At 38.4% G+C, this 20,837-nt stretch overlaps 1 protein-coding gene across 1 annotated transcript in view; it reads right to left on the reverse strand.

Moving 5' to 3' along the window:
• ARHGAP20 (Rho GTPase activating protein 20) overlaps positions 1 to 20,837 on the reverse strand; it is a 125,452-nt gene that overhangs the window by 97,409 nt on the left and 7,206 nt on the right. The window contains exon 2 of the mRNA XM_047072269.1: positions 8,542 to 8,624. Coding sequence (XP_046928225.1) covers positions 8,542 to 8,624 — 83 coding nt within the window. The remainder of the gene's footprint in view (positions 1 to 8,541; positions 8,625 to 20,837) is intronic.

A 20,837-nucleotide genomic window follows, 5' to 3' on the forward strand; every position in this document is an offset into this window, starting at 1 on the left:
TACAGATGGTATGTTACCCAAGCGAGCATTGAATCAACATGCATTATACAGCTCGTCACTCCAGAATTGGTATTTCTTTGTGTGGTCTTTTGACGCTGGCTGCATTCCTTGATCAGGCAGTAGTGGACTCTTACCCTTCTTTCCACTCCAACTGAGAGTTGCCCTACTTAGCTGGGGGAAGGGAGGAATCACTCATTCAGCTCAGCTAATATTTAGAGTATCCGTTCCGTACCCAGCACTGAACGTGTACATGCGAAGAGCAGGAAACATGGTCCCTTCACTCAAAAAGCAGTCAGGTGGAGAAAACAAGGCCTAAATGTGGACTACTAAGACAATTACACATCACATGACAGGGCGGCACAAGGATTTATGTATTTTAACAGTTTTATTTAGCAAGAAACTTCCATAATACTTACAGTGTGTCAGATACATTCCAGTATTAACTCTCTGAATCTCCTATGAGATTATCCTCATTTTATAGATGAGCAAAAATGAGGCCTTAAGAAGTTAAGGAACTTGTCAAAGTTCTCTCTCCTGGTAAGAAGCAGGGCCAGATTCTAAGGTAGGATGGCTGCGGGTCCACACTTTTGTAACCACGATACCATGAAGCTTCTCAATAATAGTGACAATCATTCTGCCTCCCCCATAAAATCTTTTCTCAGGGTTCTGAAGGAGAGCCAGTTCTGAAATTCTGAAGCTCCTCTGTGAAATCCTAGCTTTCAAGCTGTACAGGGGAAAGGGATGACCCAGCCCAGTACAATAAGGATGTCTCAGGACAGCAGGCTCACCCTGTGGAAGGGGTGAGGAAAGGCGAATAAACATTCACTAATGAGACAGTGCTTTCCTGGTGTCAACATGAAAGATAAAATTGAATCATAACTGCAATTAGCAAATTAGGCTATAGTTGGAATGAAGAAACTAAATGGATGCACTGTTTTGCAATTGCAAAAATAAATTGACTGACCCTGTCAAAGCCCACTAGAATGTGGACAGACTTAATATGATCTTCCAATGATTTTCTCCAGGAATCATGCCATAGGAAAACAGCACAATATACCAGGACCAGATGTATTTGATCATTTTTAAGGAACATGAAAAGTAGCTTGAAAAAAAAAAGTGATCTGTAGGTCTGGGAAGCCTTTTGCTTAACAAAGCAATGAATTCAATTTTGGTAAAAATTTGTCAACTTTGCCACTTTATAAAGCAATAGCTGTCTCTTTCCTTTACAGTTGAATTTTACAATTTTGGAAAATATTCCTCACAAGGAAACAGAGATCTTGCAGGCCACTGGCAATCTTCATGTATTAAACTTCTACTTTGTTCTTCTGATCATATACCTTGAATTATCTATGGGTCTCTCAATTAAAACCCAAGGATGTATTGTCCAAAACTGTAAGAACAGGCCTTATGTAGAGCCAACTGGCATATAATGCCAGGCAGCACAATGGATAGTATTTGGCACAGGCTTTTTTTCTAAGATAACATATCTATATAGCTTAGTATAATTTTGTAAAAGTATTAAAAATTTTTTCAAAATTCCTCTAAAATTCAAATTTTTATTTCAAAGTCTTGTACCAAGAAATTGTACCTAGGTGTAGAAGGTTTGCAGAATTCCAAAAGAAAATCTAGTAACTTCTCTTTCAAACTGACCTTTCCATCAAATTATATCAAAGTGCTACCACAACTATCTTAGGGTGTGCAGTATGAGAATGGCCTTCATAAGGTCATTCAATTCATTCCAGTTACTGTATCTGGAAAGTTCACATTAAACCATCACAGGTAGAGGTGGTTTTCATATTGTGAGAGTAGATTTGATCACAGTCCTCAGAAAACTACTCCAGAATATAAATATACTCCTTGCATGTGAAGGTATGATAAGTTATCATCTACTTTAGACTAGTGTTAAAATTATAATGCTAACATAACAGAGAAACAAGGAAATGGGATGATGAGAAATTTGTAGAACACAATGGGGATAGCCTAAGTAAGGCAACGTTGGCGTGTGTGTGTGTGTGTGTGTGTGTGTGTGTGTGTGTGTGTAGTTATGCACGACAGGGTGAATTGACCAAAAGGAAGCAGAAGCCAGTTAGCAAACAGCTGCTTTCCTAGTTCTCCAATGCCCTTTTATATGGCTCTGTCACCCTAGCATCCTTATTCCAAACTAGCCAATTCTACCTGTGCCTTCCCTTGACTCATAGCTTTGGCACATATGGATCTCCTGGAGACTCTTTGCCTTGAGGAACTGAGCAAACCAGGTAAATCTTCCATGTTTCAGGGCCTTATTTTCCAGAATCATTCTAGGTGTACTTCAAACTTCTGCCTACAGAGATATCAAGAGTTGTCAGGGTCTAACAAGAATAAATCCAAAATGTTCTGAGCTAACCATGCTTCAGGCCAGACCTAGAAATATAACTGTCTTGCTAAAATGAATTTAGTATTAGAGTCTAGCTGGCTTTTATATGGCATCTTTCATCCTTTTTATTTCTAATCTGTTATGCTCCTCAAAGAGTCTTTCTATGAGGATTATGTACTTCTATTTCTGTTGTTACTATTGCTACTACTACTAGTAACAATAATAATAGCCTTCATACATATAGCACTGACTATGTGTTAGCAATTACATTAAGAAATTTACATGTGGGGCGCCTGGGTGGCTCGGTCAGTTAAGTATCCGGCTTTGGCCCAGGTCACGATCTCACGGTTTGTGGGTTTGAAACCCACGTCGGACTCTGTGCTGACAGCTCAGAGTCTGGGGCCTGTTTCAGATTCTGTCTCTCTGTCTGTCTCTCTCAAAAATAAAATAAATATTAAAAAATTAAAAACAAAGAAATTTACACGCAAAGACCTATTTAGTCTTCCTTACAACCTTATGAGATAGATTTTGTTATTATCTCTGATTTATAAACTTACCAAGATCACACAGCTAGTCAGGACCAGTATCGGGATTTAAAACTGCCAATTTGGCTCCAGAATCCATGCTTTTAGACACTTTTGTTTACGTAATGCAAAGAATATACCATGAAGACCAGGGGGACCGGTTCCCCCGTCTCTAAAGCTATAATAAACTGTGTGACTTAGGGCAAGTCTTTGACTCAATTTCCACTATACAATAAGCCAGGCTCAATGATTTGCTCCTGGTTATACAATGCTTTGAAGATAAAGTTGATGCTTTTCATTAACAAACTTGAGTTTTCTGGATGAGTCAGGAGGTTTAAAGCTTGAAAAATGAAAAGTGTCTGAGGGAAGGAAAGAGGCAACTAATAATAACTAAGTCAATCTTCTGAGAATTTTCACATTCCATATTCCAAGCATGAGATTCAGATTTTACAGAGGAAAACATGGAGTCTCAGAGATTAGGTGATTATTCCAAGGTCACACAGAAACTCAGGGTGGAGAGCCAAAGCCCAAGCACTTCCTGCCTCACCACCCACCGCGCTTGCCTGGCGTGGCCTCTCCTCTCAGCAGTACTGAGCGGACGCTTAAAGGTAACATATAAAGTACAGAGCACAAAGTCCTGCGAACCACACATAAATTAATTTGGAGGTGAGGAGACAGGTGAATATGAACTTAAAAGTGCTAATAGATTGTAACTTAAAACAAAAGTGGGTGGGTATATTTTTGTGTAACTTCTACAAGGTGGGTTGGGTACCTATCCAAACGAGTGAATTTCTGGAGGGAAAGTCTGGAGGACTTGAGTGTACCCAAGTAAAGGATGAAGAAATACCACAAGCTATTCATGTGGTATTTCCAGACCACATACATGAGTTCTTGAGGTATTCTGCTGCACGATATAACCTCCTAACAATAACTCAGAATCATTTTGTCAAAAGGAACCTACCTTTCTCCTTAGCCAGAATTTCACAAATCATGCCAATAAACAAGGAAGGTCTCTTAGGTATTGGATACTGAAAGGAGGGCAGCAAAGTCAGAAACTACTATGCTTACTTACTAAATTCCTATTTTGGTTTGGAAATGGGAATCACTTGTTCTTTCACCAATCATCCAACAATAATAAATGAACACCAGGTATGTACAAGGCATTATTTTATCAATCAAAGGCATGGACATTAAAGGGAACATGACATAAATGGTGATGCCAATGCAGTGGCATGAGTGCTTAGGATTACAAGAAACACAAGGAGATCCGGAAGCATGAACATTATTTATGATGGGTTAGAGGAGTGCCAGAAGGAGGTGACACCTGAGCCAGCGGTAGAGTAGAGTGAGTTTAGGAAAACTGGCTATAGTTCAGACTGATCAGAGTTCAGAGCATGCATAAGGAGATCTGTTGATTTACTGAATTTCACAAATCATAATTATGTAGCTATAGAATTAGAAGGGTTTTATTGGATAATAAGTTCGACACTGTCATTTTACATTTAATGAAACTAAGCCCTCAAATTAGGTGCCTAGTGTCCTACCAAGGACGTCTACTGCATGAGGTGAGGTTGTCCTTAAACACAGAACTGAACAATGTGATGTTTGAGAATAAGAATAGGTAAATGCAGCCATGCTGGCAAACCACTAACCTCAGTGTAAAAGAGGTCTGTCATCTGCTATGCCACATAATAAAATAATTACTTAGAGAAATCACCTCCAGCTGACCTGAATGGTATCCACATACAAAAAAGAAAAGTTACAATCTATAAACCACCTCTCCTTCTGTACTGTATGTGCTGATCCACGAACTCTGGATATAAAATTGTTTAACACATAAATACAGTTAACTCACCAACCAACCTAAGTCTTCCCTCTCTTTTAAACCTAGCTCTTGTTCATTAAATTCAATAAAAATTGAGGTGCAACAGCTGTTAAGTGAAGGGATTCTTTTAAATCCCCTGTAGATGTTTGCTAAACTTTGGATAAAAACTTTATCATCATTAATTACTAAGCAACACCTTATCAGGAAGTCACAAGAAGAAACATCAAGGTTCTATCACGAAGCCAAAATCAAGTAAGGGTATAATTCAAGAAATATGCAATGTTATGATGATTGTATTTCATCCAAGAAATATGAAATGCTAAAGTACTCTATTCTTTAACAAGTTAACTCCCATGATATTACATGTAAAGAAATAGTAAAGATTCTTTTTAGGTACTAGAATTCTGTTGTACAAAGTTCTACTTGAAACAGGTGTGCTATCAGCTTGGACTTTAGAAGTTTTTCATGTTTTCTGGGTCTGATAGAAAAGCAAAATTCTTGAATTATGAAAATGAGTTATTTTTAACAACTTTGGAAAAAGAAATGATTCACTTTATAAAACAATTCACTATAGGATTTCTTTAAAATAGCAAGTTCGTTAATAGTCTGATTCATGTAACTTTTCAAGAACATACATTATATATAGGTGGACAAAATTCAAAGGCTTTCTCAAATGGTTGGTATAACAGGATTTGGTCTCTAACCACAAAAAAACCCTGAAGACTTGAAAATGAAAAGAACTTATATAATTATGTTAAAGTGGGAATTTAAACAGTAAGGAAGCAAATAAACATTCTAATCACATTTGCATAGACAAGGGTTTAGAGGGACAAACAAGTGATTAATAGTGGTTACTCCTGAGGAGCCTGTAGGGACTTTGTTGTTTTATAATGTCCACATTGTTTGTTTTATAAGAAGTACGTATTGCAATTCTGTACTTTCTTAAAATTCAGTTTCAATATTCATTTTTTAAAAGCATTCTTTTGGGGGGGAAAAAGGATTTTTTTTTTTGTAGCTTGCCATAGTGGTTTTCCTTCGAGAGTGTATCAGAATCAGCCATGAAGAGTTTCTGACAATTATGCAGCTGCTTGGGTACCTCTGCAGAACATTAACTTAGAAAGCTCTGGAAACCACCAGACCAGATGACCTTTATGATTCTTTCCAATCTGGAGATTTCATTACCTACAAATACTCTGTACACTTTCAACACCCAACAGCTTTCTTTTCATACACATTAACCGCCCAACACTGCACAGAGGAGAAGCATTATTTCTATAAGATGGGAGAAGGCCCTCCTCCTCGGCTCTGTGCACTCACTTTACTGTCCTAGAGAAACTCATAGGAGACAAACTGAAGACTAAAACACGTACAGCTTCAACTCCAATAAACTTTTTTCCTGTGGCTATTTTAACACAAACCCATCATATTTCGCTATCTCAGGCATAAATTTGGGAACTGGCTCTAATGTAAGCACCAGTTATTGCAGAGGTGATGGGAAGACAGGAATGGGGAAAGGCATGGCTGTGTACTATCATATTGGTTCTCTAACTAAACACAGTCCCATAAAGTGGGTAAGTGTTACCATTTTCTCTAGCCTGGCACTTCATCTCTGTCAGTTCTCAACCCTATTAGACCCAATTCCCCTTTGTTATATTAAAGTCTACACATATTCATTTTAGTTCCTCCTTTTCTATCCTGAAAAGAAATTCACAGATGTTTAACAGAATTTCAAAAAATATCATCAAAATACCCTAACAGCAACATAAAAGAAAATGAAATAAAAGTAATTAATAATAAATTATGTATTTCAATATGCGTATGTCCTGGCATGACTATACTAAAATACAATGAAGTAGTCATATGCTTACACTACTTACATTTAATATATTTAAATTTAAGAGAAGCTGGATGATAAGAAACTATGACATACAACAAATATAGGAAAATGAAGTAAAGTCACGTGATTTTCTGAAATGGTTCCAAACAATATAAAGTACAACTATCTTTGATATGCAAAATCGTGGCATTTCTGGAAAATTTAGTGTTTATTGAAACAGATAAAAATATGTAAAAATATTTTGTATATAAAGTAGAGTTAGGTTACAGGCATGGACAATCATATAAAGTTTTCTAGTCCCCTTCACAAAAATGCCATACATGTGATATTCAAGGCTATGTAGGAACCACACAATTCTTTTATATTAGGATGCCCTGTGCATTACAGGATGTCTCCCATCTCTGGCCATGGTCCACTAAATCACTGAGACAAACTCAAATGCTCCACAAAATTCCAAAATGCCCCCTAGAAGTTAGTGCCACCCCACTGAGAATCACTGGTATACATGAACTTGAAATATCTACATGGCATAAATATTATAGGTTCTCACACTGGCCTAGGGGATAAGTGGGCCACTATTGACCCCTGATCTTGGGCTAAAGATTCTCTGATATAAGGGCTACTTGTAATTGAAAAGCCTGGGATACATCTATCCCAGAAGCTTCCAGTAAGAAATTATACCTAAAACTTTTTTCTATCTGTATTTTTAAAAGTAGATAATAAGGCTATTTTTACATGTAGAGTATATCCATATACACAGTTGTACTAATAATTCTGTCTCTTCTCTCTACTTCCCCTAAAAAAATACTTTCTCCTAAGTTTTCTAGGTAATCAGGGTCAAACTGAAAATATTACCATTCTCTTTTTTCCATACTAATGCAGAGATACATTAATGAAAATAATCCAAAAGTCATTTACAAATGGCACTGAAATATATTATTTATTTGGAAGAAGAACATCTTCCTACTTAAGTTTTGATTAGGCATCTATTAAAAGTTACTTTCATTTCCTGATCAACCCAACGACTAAAGCGTGTGTCTTCTGGTGGCAGGCTGAGGAGCTGCCTGAGTCTGAGAACATGAAGAGTCCTAAGAGAGAGATTGAAGTATTTTGAAATTTTCACTAATTGGGATTTGGTTATATAATTTCTTTTTGGCACTGAAAAAAATTCATGCCTCCATAGAGATTTTATGTTAAATTAGCACATCATTCACAGAAATACCAGATATACCCTCACTTTAAGTAAAGGGGATAAGGACTTCACTTTATGTAAAAGGATTCACAGATTAGAGGAAATCATCACAGGATTCCTTTGAACATAAAAACTCCTGGTTAAAATGCCATTTAAAGATTAATGAATAAGTTAATGATGCAATATTCATTCAATTTCTACACCTTATTAAAGACTTTCTTAAAATGTCTATTGAAACGGTATTTAGCCTCAGTAGGTGAAATGGCCCTTGCAACAGCTAATTAGCCTGTTTTTCCACTTCAAATTCTGTTGATTAATTCACTAATTAATTTAATAATGCACACAAGAAATCAGCATTCCGTTTTTTATAATCTCAACTTGGGTTATCTTTCTTCATATCTAAAATTGGTAAAAATTTACCTTATGCCCATGCACAAGCATCACCTTATTATAAAAAATAAGCTAAAGTTCGTGTGTTACCAAAGATATATGGTGATTAAAATAACTCATCTTTTAGTATTCTGATCGCTACTTGTTTCTATAAATAAACTTTACCAATACGCGGAGGCCTGCACATTTGTGTACTATGTGCTGTGAGATTCTTGCATCTGATCACAGACCAGCTCTAAAAGGCTTTATGATTCACATAAAATACAGCCCTTCTTAAATAATATCAGAACAGAAGTCATATTTTCTATTATTAAACAGAGAATTCTGGTGCTGATAAAAAACAAAAAACCCCATACGTTGAAAAAAAAAAAAGAAAAACGTAGCACTTGCCAAATGTGTACTACAAAGCTATTTACTTACTTGGTACTGGGCCTTTTTTGTAGGGCTTTATCCAGGATAAGAGATGGCGCACTCCTCCTCCTTTCTGCTAGTGTTTTCATTTTCTGTTGAGAAAAAAAAAAATCAAAATGAAGACCGCGTGACTTCTTTTTTTTTATTTTTATTTTTTTTTAAATTTTTTTTTTTCAACGTTTATTTATTTTTGGGACAGAGAGAGAGACAGAGCATGAACGGGGGAGGGCCAGAGAGAGAGGGAGACACAGAATGGGAAACAGGCTCCAGGCTCTGAGCCATCAGCCCAGAGCCCGACGCGGGGCTCGAACTCACGGAGCGCGAGATCGTGACCTGGCTGAAGTCGGACGCTTAACCGACTGCGCCACCCAGGCGCCCCAAGACCGCGTGACTTCTAAAGCAAGTAAATGCCAACTTTCAAACCAATTCAGCAAATTTTGTATTGCCGATCCTTGCCTCTCCAAGAGTTTGCAGTCTCATTACAGAGATAATCACATCTAAACTAGAATAGTACGTGTCAAGAAGTGAAACAGGCAGTAAATATTTTTTATGAATAGAGAATAAGGAGGTTAAATGTTGATCAGAGTATTTGATCATAACCATTATCATCAATTGCAGCTAACAATATTACTTATTATGTACCTGGCCCTGTGCTAAAGGCAGGACTGGATTATCTCATTTATACCCCTAAATGTCATCTGAGTAGGTAGGCTCCACTATCTCTATTTCACAGGCAGGGTGGGCCCCAAACTGGGCTTCAAGGGGAATCAGGATTTGAAAAGGTCAAGTAAAGGGAGGAAAAAAAAAAAATTAAAGCAAAAGAGACTAGATTCTTACACATCTCATAGACCTTTAAATTTAAATATTTACACATCTGGGACTCCCTTCTTCCACACAGATTTTTTTTTTTGCTGGAACTTAAAAAAAAACCAAAAGAACACTTTTTTCTTTTCTAAGTGGTATATAAACATAGGATTAACTGGATAATTCAAGTACTCTGTTTCAAGGACCTAAAATTCATGGTAAATGGGGATTTACTCAACTTGGATTATTCAGATAAGTACTCTCTAAATTCAGTCTTTTATATTTAACAAGTCTAGATAGAGTCAGAGGGCATGCTGCCAGATACGGATGAGTAAAATCACCAACAGAGTCATAACGAGCCATAAGCAAGGCACAGGCTGTGGACACTCTTCTGTTCCCCACCCCGTCCTGGCCAGAGGGCTCACCGACTGCTGGAGGACCCAGGCCAGCCATCCTGGGAACTGGGTATGCTCCAACAGGAACCATAGAAAACGTAACTGGCTCAGTGGCAGTACCTCATTACATTATTCATAAAGGAACTACTTCTTAGCTAGTAAAATAAAACCTAGATCCTAGCCTAGGAACACAGGAAGAATAATCCAGTGAGAAGGGGATACAATTCTTATCCCCCAAATTCACCATGTCCCAGGATCTCTCCCCAGTTACTGTTGTCACCAGTGTCATGCCTCAGTGTTGTCGATCCCCCCCCATTAATCTTTTGGTTCACATGTGGAAACTCTATGCTGAATCCTCCTTAATATGGCTCAGATAGCAACTGAAATAATAAACCATGAATAAAGGTAAAGGACAGGAAACAAATGGGCAAGAAATATAGAATACCATTCTTCTCAATCAGAAGTTACTAACCATGAATGGGTTTCAGGGAGGGTTAAACTGTTTAATTTTCTTTTTTACACAGTATGTATATAGTGCCTTCCTTCTGGAGAGAAAGCCCACGATTTTCATTAGGTTCCCAGAAAAGTCTGTGATTCTGATAACCTACTTTCTATCTTAAGCTGTAAGCCCCATCCCACTGTTTCCATACTCATATCTCTTGGGAACCTAACTCTCCTGAATCCACCATTCCGAGGCCAGTGTGACCGCAGAGGTGGCAGGAAGAAGGAAAATCTGGGAGACAAGTATTTGTGCCACAAGGTCCAGTGGCCTGTCCTGATGTGAAGAGTCTCAATAGTAAAAGACTAGTTGATTTTACTAAGAAAGGTAGCAATCTGTTCACATGCAGATTTTCCACAGGATTCTGTTTCACCTTTAGGTCTGGGCTAGATTTATACTCCCAATCTTCCTGACTCCCTTTATTCAGTATCTATTTACCATGCTTCAAACTTTGAAATGTGCCCAATCCTTTAAGTTTTACCTGGGCTCCTTATCCTCCGTTTTGACCTTAGGGTCTGCCTAGTCTACCTTAGTGGGAACCACATTCCTGTATTTATCTCAGCAGACTTACTTCTGAGGCCCCTAACCCTCTGACACCACTGTCCCCAGATCCAAGCTCCTAACAAAATCTTCATTAATAAACGATTTCTCATTCTGAGCTCCTTGCCTTTCAGGTTTACAGAGAATTTGGAAAGGATTCAAAAGATAGCCATAAATATGATTTAAAATGTGGGGGGAAGAAGAATCTGTGAGAAAGGCTAAAATGACCTGAAATTCTTCATTTGTAAACAGTAATAATCTCCAAATTAATGCAGTCATAATACAGAGGATAGAAAGCATCACCCAAGGAAGATAAAGCAAAAAGAAATCCAGGTTGGTCTTGGGTAGTGGTTCTTTGAGGAATTTACAAAAGCTGTGAATTAAGTTCTGCACACAATTTTTCAAGGGGTTCAGCAACCCACATAAAATGGATTCCTTGGGGATTCACAGACCCCAAATTTAAAACCTTCTGCGATAAGGAAATCTTCCTGAGAGTGATGGCTGCTAAACATGAGAACGAATAGTCAAAGAAGGGTGACAAATTTTCTTCTGTGCTTTTAAAATAGGAGTTTTTCATGGAGGCTTAATGTAGAGGACCATTCATACACACACTAATTATACTGTGTTTTCTTAGTCATAAAATTGTCAGATGTATGAGGAGTCCAATGCAGAGTGTGTCCACCTCATCTATTGGATTCACATGCACAGAGTGTGATCAAACCACGGGAAAAGTATTATTTTTGAGATCCAATTGTTTGTAGTGAGACTCACTCTACCGCTATTGAGAAATCCAACATCCAAGGCAATTCAGTCACTCCTCTGGGCATTTCATTTCCCAATCCAGAAAATCAGAAAATCTGGACTACATAGGTTCTTAGGTCCCTTCTATTTTTGATATTCTCATGTTAAGTGTCCACCAACGATTTACCTTAGATATGCATGGAAATAAACATCACATTTGCCAATTTAAGATTCACAGGATTCATTCCTCTTGTAAGTAATTAAAAATCTTAAGAATGGCCAATATGAGCTTAATAGATAGATTTAGGTATCAATTAGTTAAACATACACAGATCTCTTTCTTTGGCTCAAAAGTGTAGCAAAACAAAGGGCCAATGGTGACTTCGAAACAAATTCACTTATCTATCAGAGACTCTGTTCTCAGGCAATAAAGACCTGGATTTTCTTTTTGTTTATAACAACTGCGTGAAAGACAATGCATGGAAATAGAATGAGACTACTGATTCCTTTACAAATAGATTACAGTGCAAACTTGTCAGGACAGGTTGAAGCTATACTTGCCCAACATCAACAAATTTCAGTTGTTCAATGACAGGAAAAACTATGATTCTTTGCCTCACAGAAAACAGGGTAGTTTAAGACAGTGCTTTTTGTTGTTAGCTTAAAAATCACAATTTACAGCATGATTTTTCAGAATGCCCACGTGTTTGATGTTCCTATCTAGATGACCTCATAAATACTGGATGTCATTCTGAAAGTGAGTATTGTAAAAAGGTAATCTTTTGGGGCGCCTGGGTGGCTCAGTCGGTTAAGCATCCGACTTTGGCTCAGGTCATGATCTCACAGCCTGTGAGTTCGGGCCCCGCATCGGGCTTTGTGCTGACAGCTCGGAGCCTGGAGCCTGCTTCAGATTCTGTCTCCCTCTCTCTGACCCTCCTCCATTCATGCTCTTTCTCTGTCTCAAAAACAAATAAACATTTAAAAATAAACAAATAAAAATAAAAAGGTAATCTTTTTAAAATATAAAATACATATTAGGTTAAAAAATAAACTGCATTAATCTTTTGGGAATGATTTTATTGATAGTGTACCATTTACCTAGTATTCAAGAGCCCAAAAAACTAAACAAGAATTTTGTATGAGCTAAAAAACAAACAAACATGAAGTAGCATTTATTTACCCCTCCACCTCTAATTGGGAAAGATAAAGAGGACCTTGTGAGAAATTGTAAAAGGGAAGAAATGCAATTAAATTTTAAAAATGCCTCTTTTTACTAACAGCAATTAGGGAAATATAACATGAACACAAGAAAGTAATTAGATCTTTGGTTTCCTAAGCTGTCTCCTCTGCAGTTATATTTAGTAAAAAAGGGAAAAATCCATTCTGCCAAAAGTGAAATAGAGACCATAATTGAAAATAAGAACCAAATGCCTGCAATTCATTTTTTTGGTATTTCAATAATGCACAACATTAGCAGCTAATCTACAAGTTGCTTTCCATCTCAGTTGGATTCACTATGTGTTCAATTCTCTGTGTTCCTATCTTGCTTCACATACTGCACCTCAGTTATGGCATCTCGTGTTACACTATTTATCTTTCTGCCACTTTCTAGAGGGTAGGGATTATAACCTCTTCCCAACTTTTTCCTGTCCTTCAACAATTATTTACTGAAATTCTGCTCTGTGGTAGGTCTATCTCTGCATTCCCCAAGCCTATTACAAAGCCTGGCACAAAGTATGCACTCAATAAATGAAAGCTTTATATGAATTTTAAAACCTACTATTCTCCATACCTATATCGCTATCCCTAAATACACACTCGCAGAAAAACAAATAAACCTTTAAGGGGCTCTGCTGGCATGCTATCATTAAGCAAATGTAAGCATTTGCTGTGAGCTGTATAGTTATGAGCCATCCTTATACAACACAAACTACATCTTTTGACATAGTGTTGTTGACGTACCTCTTTGAGCCACATGGTAAACATCTGCTGATTAAAGTTAATTACCTGCCAACAAAAGGTACAAAGACACCTGGCTATGCACATGCAAAAGAATTAAGTTGGATCTTACCTCATACCATACATAAAAATTAACTCAAAATGGATCAAAGATTGTATTTTTGAGCTGAAATTGTAAAAAAATTTTAGAAAGACACATGGGCAGAAATATTTGTGACTATGGATTGGGCAGTGGTTTCTTAGATATGACACCGAAAGCACAAACAACAAAAGAAAAAGAACAGATAACTTGGACACTGTCAAGATTAAAAACTTCTGTGCTTCAAAGGACATTGTTAAGGAAGTGAAAAGAAAACCCACAGAATGGAAGAAAATTTGACAAAGGATTTGTATATAAAGAATTGTTACTGAATTGCCACAATTCAATAAAGATAAATACTCCAATTTTACAATGGGCAAACAGTATGAATGGGCAGTTCTCCAAAGAAGATACACAAATGGCCTATAAGTATATGAGAAGATGCTCAACATCATAAGCCATCAGGAAAAAGCAAATCAAAACTATGAACTATCATTTTATACTCATTAGGATGGCTGTAATAAAAAAGACATAAGAAGTGCTACTGAAGATGTGGATAAATTGAACTCTCATAAAATGCTGGTGGGAATGTAAAATGGTGCCGTCACTTTGGAAAATAGTTCAGAGGTTCTGCAAATGGTTAAACACAGAGTTACCATATGATCCTGCTATTCCTCCAGGTACATACTCAAGAAAATGAAAACAAATCCACACAAAACGTGCACATGAATCTTCACAGCAGCATCATTTATAATGGTTAAAAAGTGGAAATAACCCCAGTGTCCATCAACTGATGAATGAATAAACGCGATGTGGTATATCCATATAATGGAATATTACTTGGCAATAAAAGATGTACTGACATATGTAACAACATGAATGAATCTTAAAAACATTATGCTAATTAAAAGTCAGGTCCCAAAGGACCACGTATCATATGACCCCATTTATATGAAAAATCCAGAATAAACAAATCTACATACTTAAAGTAGATTAGTGGTTGCCCAGAGTTTGGGGATGTAAGGTGACTGGGATGTGATGATGAAGGGGTGTGGTGTTCCTTTTTGGGGTAATGAAAATGTCCTGAAACTGACTGTAACAATGGATACACAATTCTTGCAATAGACTAAAAGCCACTGAATCATATACTTTAAATGAGTGAACTGTGTGGTATGTGAATTATAGCTCAATAAAACTATGAAAAAGAAAAAAAAAAGAGCTAAATACCAAACTACTAAAACACTGGGTTCCATCCTAGCAAACTGGTTCACAACCAAGAGCCATAATTTTCTTTATTTGTGTAAGAATCATCTGTAGTAGCATATAAGAAAATGAAAATTGTTTGCATTTTGTTCAACATGTTTTTGTACCAACTGTTTGAGTGGCTCTCCATTTGAATTCCTCAGAGATCTGAGGAGTATGCCCACCTGTCTACTGGGGTTTGCCACCGGCCCTCCCTCCCCCTCCTCTCCCCTCCTCTCCAGGGCGCCCTAGCCCTACTCACTATTTTCATGCAGTAAAATTTCAGTAGCAGTATCTGAAGTCAGCAACTTAACACTGCCTGTATGAGAGTTCAAGGTGGTAATACAAGCATGTCTATGCAGGAAAATGAAATTGTAAACAGGTAACTGAAGAAAAAAAGTTCTGTTCTTTTATTTTCAACAACTCAGAAAACACTGTTTACATAAAAACCTGCATGTAGTCCCTCACTTGAAGTTTAACTTCATATCAACCAAGAGATACCGTATGAGTTTTGGACCTCTAAATCACTCCGAATCTGGTCATCCTTAGTTCTCACAGAGATTATAGGAAAAGAATGCCTTTCAAAAGAAAGGAGCAGGATGAAAGATTTAAGTCAGATAAACTGCAAGTTTTCATACTTTCCTCTGTGACAGTCACTTTTATAACAAAAAAAAATCCAAGCATTTCCACTGAATTTAAGTCAAATGTGAAGTCGCTTTCAAACATTTAAAATGACCATAGCATCAAAACAAAGGCTTTGAGGAAAGCTTTTAAAGAATTTAAGTTTCAAGGCTAGAAAAACAAAATCAAGTTTACAAATTAGCTTACTCGAATTTGACAAAGCTAATCCTTTTGTGAATGGTCTGTACAATTTTGCAAGCAATAAACAGTTTCTTTCTGGTCTTCCCAACACACAGCTTTTAATTTGTGGAGACATACCTCAAAGACACTGGCTCTGCAAGGAAACAAGAACATTAATTTTAACCTTCTGCCTTGCTTCTAGGTCCTAGTATTACAACCATGTTTTGACCGCTGGGTGAGCTGAAGCTTCTCACTACTGGCAGTTTGGTCTGTGATGTGAATGACCTTCTATTCACTCATAATCATCCTATCCAGAATCAATGTGAGCATTTGATTAAAACAAATGTCATCACGGTAGACTGTTGTACAAGAATAGAAGCTCTTTTCAGAGATTAAGTAATGTTTTTACTTTTGGCTACATTTCTTCTTTCTAGGAGACAACCACTTTGAAATAAAACAATAAACATGAGAATCTATGTAATGTAGAAGAATGGGCTCTGAGTTAGGAGGCACTGGACCTAAATTCTGCACCCTGTTTCTAGCACTTAACCTCTGAGTCCTCTCTGTAAGATGACATAACTGTCCCACCTACCACAAAGAACAGAATAAGATTATATGTGCGAGACCTCTGATTGGAAAGCACTGAGATGTGACAGTGTAACATATAGAGGAGTGCTTTAGAGTGCATACGTACTCTACATACATAAATATGAGGATGGTAGGACTCCCTTTACACATTATTCTTTGTTCCTCTGCCTCCACCGGACCCTTAGGGCTTCTGGAGTATCAGTGAGGGCCCTGAAGTTGGCTGGACATTCTTTTGTGGCAAAGTCACCAGTTTCAACCTCTGGTCCGACGCATTCCCTTTCGGGAGCATCCTGGAGTAGACAGGGTCAAACACCAATGCCCTCTCCCTCATAACCCCTTACAAGGCAGGGCTTCACTGCATCTTTTCCATACATCATACACATCATGGCCCATACAATGTGATATTATTTACACATCCATGGCACACTATGGTAAACAAAGAGGTTCTACGGCTGCCCTGGTACCCATCTGCCTGCCCAGAGGCTAAGGGGCTGAGTGTATCTCACACAGCTCTAATGGTTGGCTCTACCATTACAGCCTCCTCTGACTTTTCTCATGCACAGGGAAAGAGTATAGTAATCAAGTCCAAAAACCATCATAGTAAAAAACAAAACAAAACAAAAAAACCAAGAATGTATAAAATGAGAATAGAAGACAGGCCCAGGTCTATCTAGATTCAGACAGAGAATAACCAGGTAATGACTATTGCCAAAGCTGAGGTTCAAGAAGACGAATGCAGGGGTGGAAGAGAAAATACAGACACTCTCCTAGGTGTAAATTAGGACCCAGGTAAACAAGGAAGGCAAAAGGCCATAGAGCAGCTGGGTTTTCCAGATCTCTGAAATGTGAGCTGATGTGGGCACACATATGTTCCATTTTCAGAGTGCCTACACAAGTGACCAAACATCCAGAAATAGGTGTTACCTTTCAGTTGTGCCATGTGACAGCTGTCCGTCAAAATTAGGTCAAGGCTGCCCAGCACAGCGCTGACATACAGCGCTGACAGGCCTATTTCTGCTGCTGGTCGGATGTTTCTAATCTAAACTTGTCCTAGATAAGGAAAATCAGACTGAAACAAAATTATAAAATAAACTGGGCCGTGTTGCCTGCAAGCCCCATTATTGGTGGCTGACAGGGGGCAGCTTCCTCTGCTCCCTTTCCAGCCTCCCACACTGTAGCCAAGTCTTCATAAGTAAACAAAGGCTGAACCCCACCCCCATCCAAGGTTGCTTCAGAAAAACCGCTGCAGTTGCTACTACCAAACTGAGCATTCACCCCGCAGGCTTTCTGCACACACCGGCATCTGCAGAGTCCCTGTGATCTAGAACACTTGAGATACCAACAGGAAGAACGGGAGAGCAGACGTTCCTCTCAACAAAAGTTTATCTTAGAGGCAGGATGTTCAGGATACTATAACAAAATAACATAGACCTGGTGGTCTGAACAACAGACCGATTTCTCATAGTTTTGGAGGCTGGGAAGTCCAAGGTCAAGGTACCAGCAGATTCAGTTCTTGGTGAAGACCCTCTCTCTCTCATTTGTAGAAGGCTGTCTTCTAGCTGTCACCTCATATGGGGAGACAGAGAAACACACAGAGAGAGCAAGCTCTCTGGTCTCTTAGTCGGGCACTAATCCCATCATGAGGGTTCTGCCCTTGTGACCTCATCTAACCTAATCATCTCCCAAAGGCCCCGGCATCTAATCCTGGGGGTTAGCCTTCAACATGAATTTGGAGAAAGGGCACAAACATTCACCCTGTAGCAGAGGTTTTTGCTAAATGCTCTGGAGACATGAGAGGCATGAGTCATGAAACTCCAACAGATCACAGTAATGTGATGTACATACATTTCTTCAAAGCACTATGTACACGAGTGTGTGTATACATGCACATACATAACCCTGATGCTATATACCCACTTATTTTTGTGACACTGTAGTTTATAACACGTTAGTGGCAATTTAAATTGAAATCTAGTACATTTTCAGCTACAGATAACTCCCAGGAAGGAAAGCTGTATAATCACATATTTTTGTTATGTTGTTACGTGGTCCTTTAAGGCAGAAGATATCTTTACTTTGCGAAGCACAGCCACCAAGTCCTGGAGGCAAGATAAGAACTATGAAGGAATTCAGACACCTCGGTTACTCAAGTCCCATTTTCTGCAGGCGCCATCAGCCGTCTCACCTCTCCTGGTCCACGGAACATGTTCCACCTTCTGTCCACACACATTCCACCAAACCAGACCCGGGACAAAACGGACAGTGAGAAACTGCTTCACAACAATCTTCACTTCACTACTGAAAGCAACAACTGCACTATTTAGGTATCTGTGACTTGTGAATACTCAAGTCCATTAAGTTGCAACTCTCCAGATTGGCTATTTTACTTTAAATTGGTAATTACTTTTTTTCTTTTTCTTTTTTTTTTATAATTTTTTTTAACGTTTATTTATTTTTGAGACAGAGAGAGACAGAGCATGAACGGGGGAGGGTCAGAGAGAGAGGGAGACACAGAATCTGAAACAGGCTCCAGGCTCTCAGCTGTCAGCACAGAGCCCAAAGCAGGGCTTGAACTCACGGACCACGAGATCATGACCTGAGCCGAAGTCGGCCGCTCAACCGACGGAGCCACCCAGGCGCCCCTAAATTGGTAATTACTTTTTATATCAATGTGTAAAAATAAGATCGTCCTAAGTTTTATTCCATAAAAACATAATTTATTCTGTCCTAACATACGAATGTTAGATTCAGAAAAAAAATAATTTTTCTTTTGCCATGTTAAATTGCAATATTGTGCTCACATTTTAAATAAAAATAACTATAGAAGCATAGTTATAGGAAGCGTATGAAATGGAATAACCAGGAAGCATATGTAATGTCTTCCTATACTCAAGATTCAGGACATAAGGGGCTCCTGGGTGAGTCAGTAGGTTCAGAGTCTCACTCTTGATTTTGACTCATTGGATTTGATCATGATCCCACAGTCTGTGGGATGGCGCCCGGCATCGGGCTCTGTGCTGATAGCGTGGAGCCTGGTTGGGATTCTCTCTCTCCCTTACCCATACACATGCTCTCTCTCTCCTCTCACTATGCCCCTTCCCTACTAACATGTGCTCCCTCTCTCTCAAAGTTAAATAAACATTTAAAAAAAGATTCAGGATATAAAATGTTTTCTGAATTGAGAGAGTTTCAACTGGGTTTCCCAAACATGTTACTGTCCATAGTGGAATCATCTGAGGCACAGAATTCATTGCACCCACACATAACTTGGAACTGCAGTTCTAGAAGTTTGGGGAATATGCCAAGCTTTCCAACAGCAAGCAAGACTGATAGATCACCGTGGCAAATAGGCCTGGCTGAGGAACTCCGGAAGTACAACAAGTGCCTTAAATAAAACTTCTGAAAATGACAGCTACCAAGGCATAAAAATTACACATTTCCAACGTAATCAGACCAATGACTGTAGCACTGATTGTCACTATTGGTTCATATTTATTGTGATGATTTACTTTATCAGTCAACTTGACTGTCCACAGATTCCCAGATTAAACATTTCTAGGTATGTCTGTGAACTATTTCTGGATGAGATCACCATTTATCTCATTGGATTCAATAAAGCACACTGCCTTCCCCACACTGAGTGGGCACCATTCAATCTCTGGAGGGCCTTCATGGAACAAAGAGTGGAGGAAGGAGAAATGTGCCCCTTTTTTACTGCCTCACTGTTAAGCTGGGACATCTCACCTCCTCTTGACTCAGGAAAAGACAGTGGTGAATTAAACTACACTTTTCTGGGTATTTTGCTTACAGATGGCAGATCATGGGACTTTTATTGGTCTGTTTCTCTGGAGAACCCTGACTAATGCATTTACCTAACGTTTACCTAAGGGCAGCACTGGAGACAGACTCTGCTCCCCAAAGAATGAAATTACCTCTCAGGATAAAAACCTCTCAAATGTGCTTTTCTCAGCTGGTTACATAGAATTCAGATCTACTCTCTCCTACATCTAATGTTATAAATAACAACAACAGCACCTATAATCTAGTTAGGAAGAGAAATAGAGTTGGAAGATCTGGTTCCAATTTCAGCTTTGCTGCTTACTACATGTAGCCTTGGCAGAGCTCAGCTCCTTCTTCTGCAGAAATAGGTTAATAATTCTTACCTCATATCATTGATGTGTATTATATATAGTTAGGCATTCACATAAAGAGGTTTTAAAATTTTTACTATCCCATACATTATAACATTAAATTCTTATCTTTCTGCTCAAGTTTCCATCTTATTTGACATTTATGACCTTCAAGGGTGACCCCTTTGAAAGACAGTGTTACGGACTGAATGTCCGTGTCCCCCTCAAATTCAGATGTTGAAGCCCTAATTCCCATTGTGATGGTATTAGGAGGTGGGGTTTTTGGGAGGTGATTAGGTTTAAAGGAGGTCATGAAAGTGAGGCCGCTGTGATGAAATTAGTGCCCTTATAAGAAGAGACCAGAAGTAACTAGTTCATCCTCCTCTCTCTTCCTTTCCCTGATTCCCCCAACCCTTCCCATGAAGACACAGAAAGAAGATGGCCAATCACAAGCCAAAAGTAAACTCTCACCAGGAACTGAATTGGCCGACACTGAGTTCATGGGAATTCGGAGCCTCCAGAACTGT

The sequence above is a fragment of the Lynx rufus genome, unplaced genomic scaffold (assembly GCF_022079265.1).
Source record: "Lynx rufus isolate CCGP_SWC_20201006 ecotype Redwood Valley unplaced genomic scaffold, mLynRuf1.p SCAF_9, whole genome shotgun sequence".
NCBI classification, from domain to species: domain Eukaryota; kingdom Metazoa; phylum Chordata; class Mammalia; order Carnivora; family Felidae; genus Lynx; species Lynx rufus.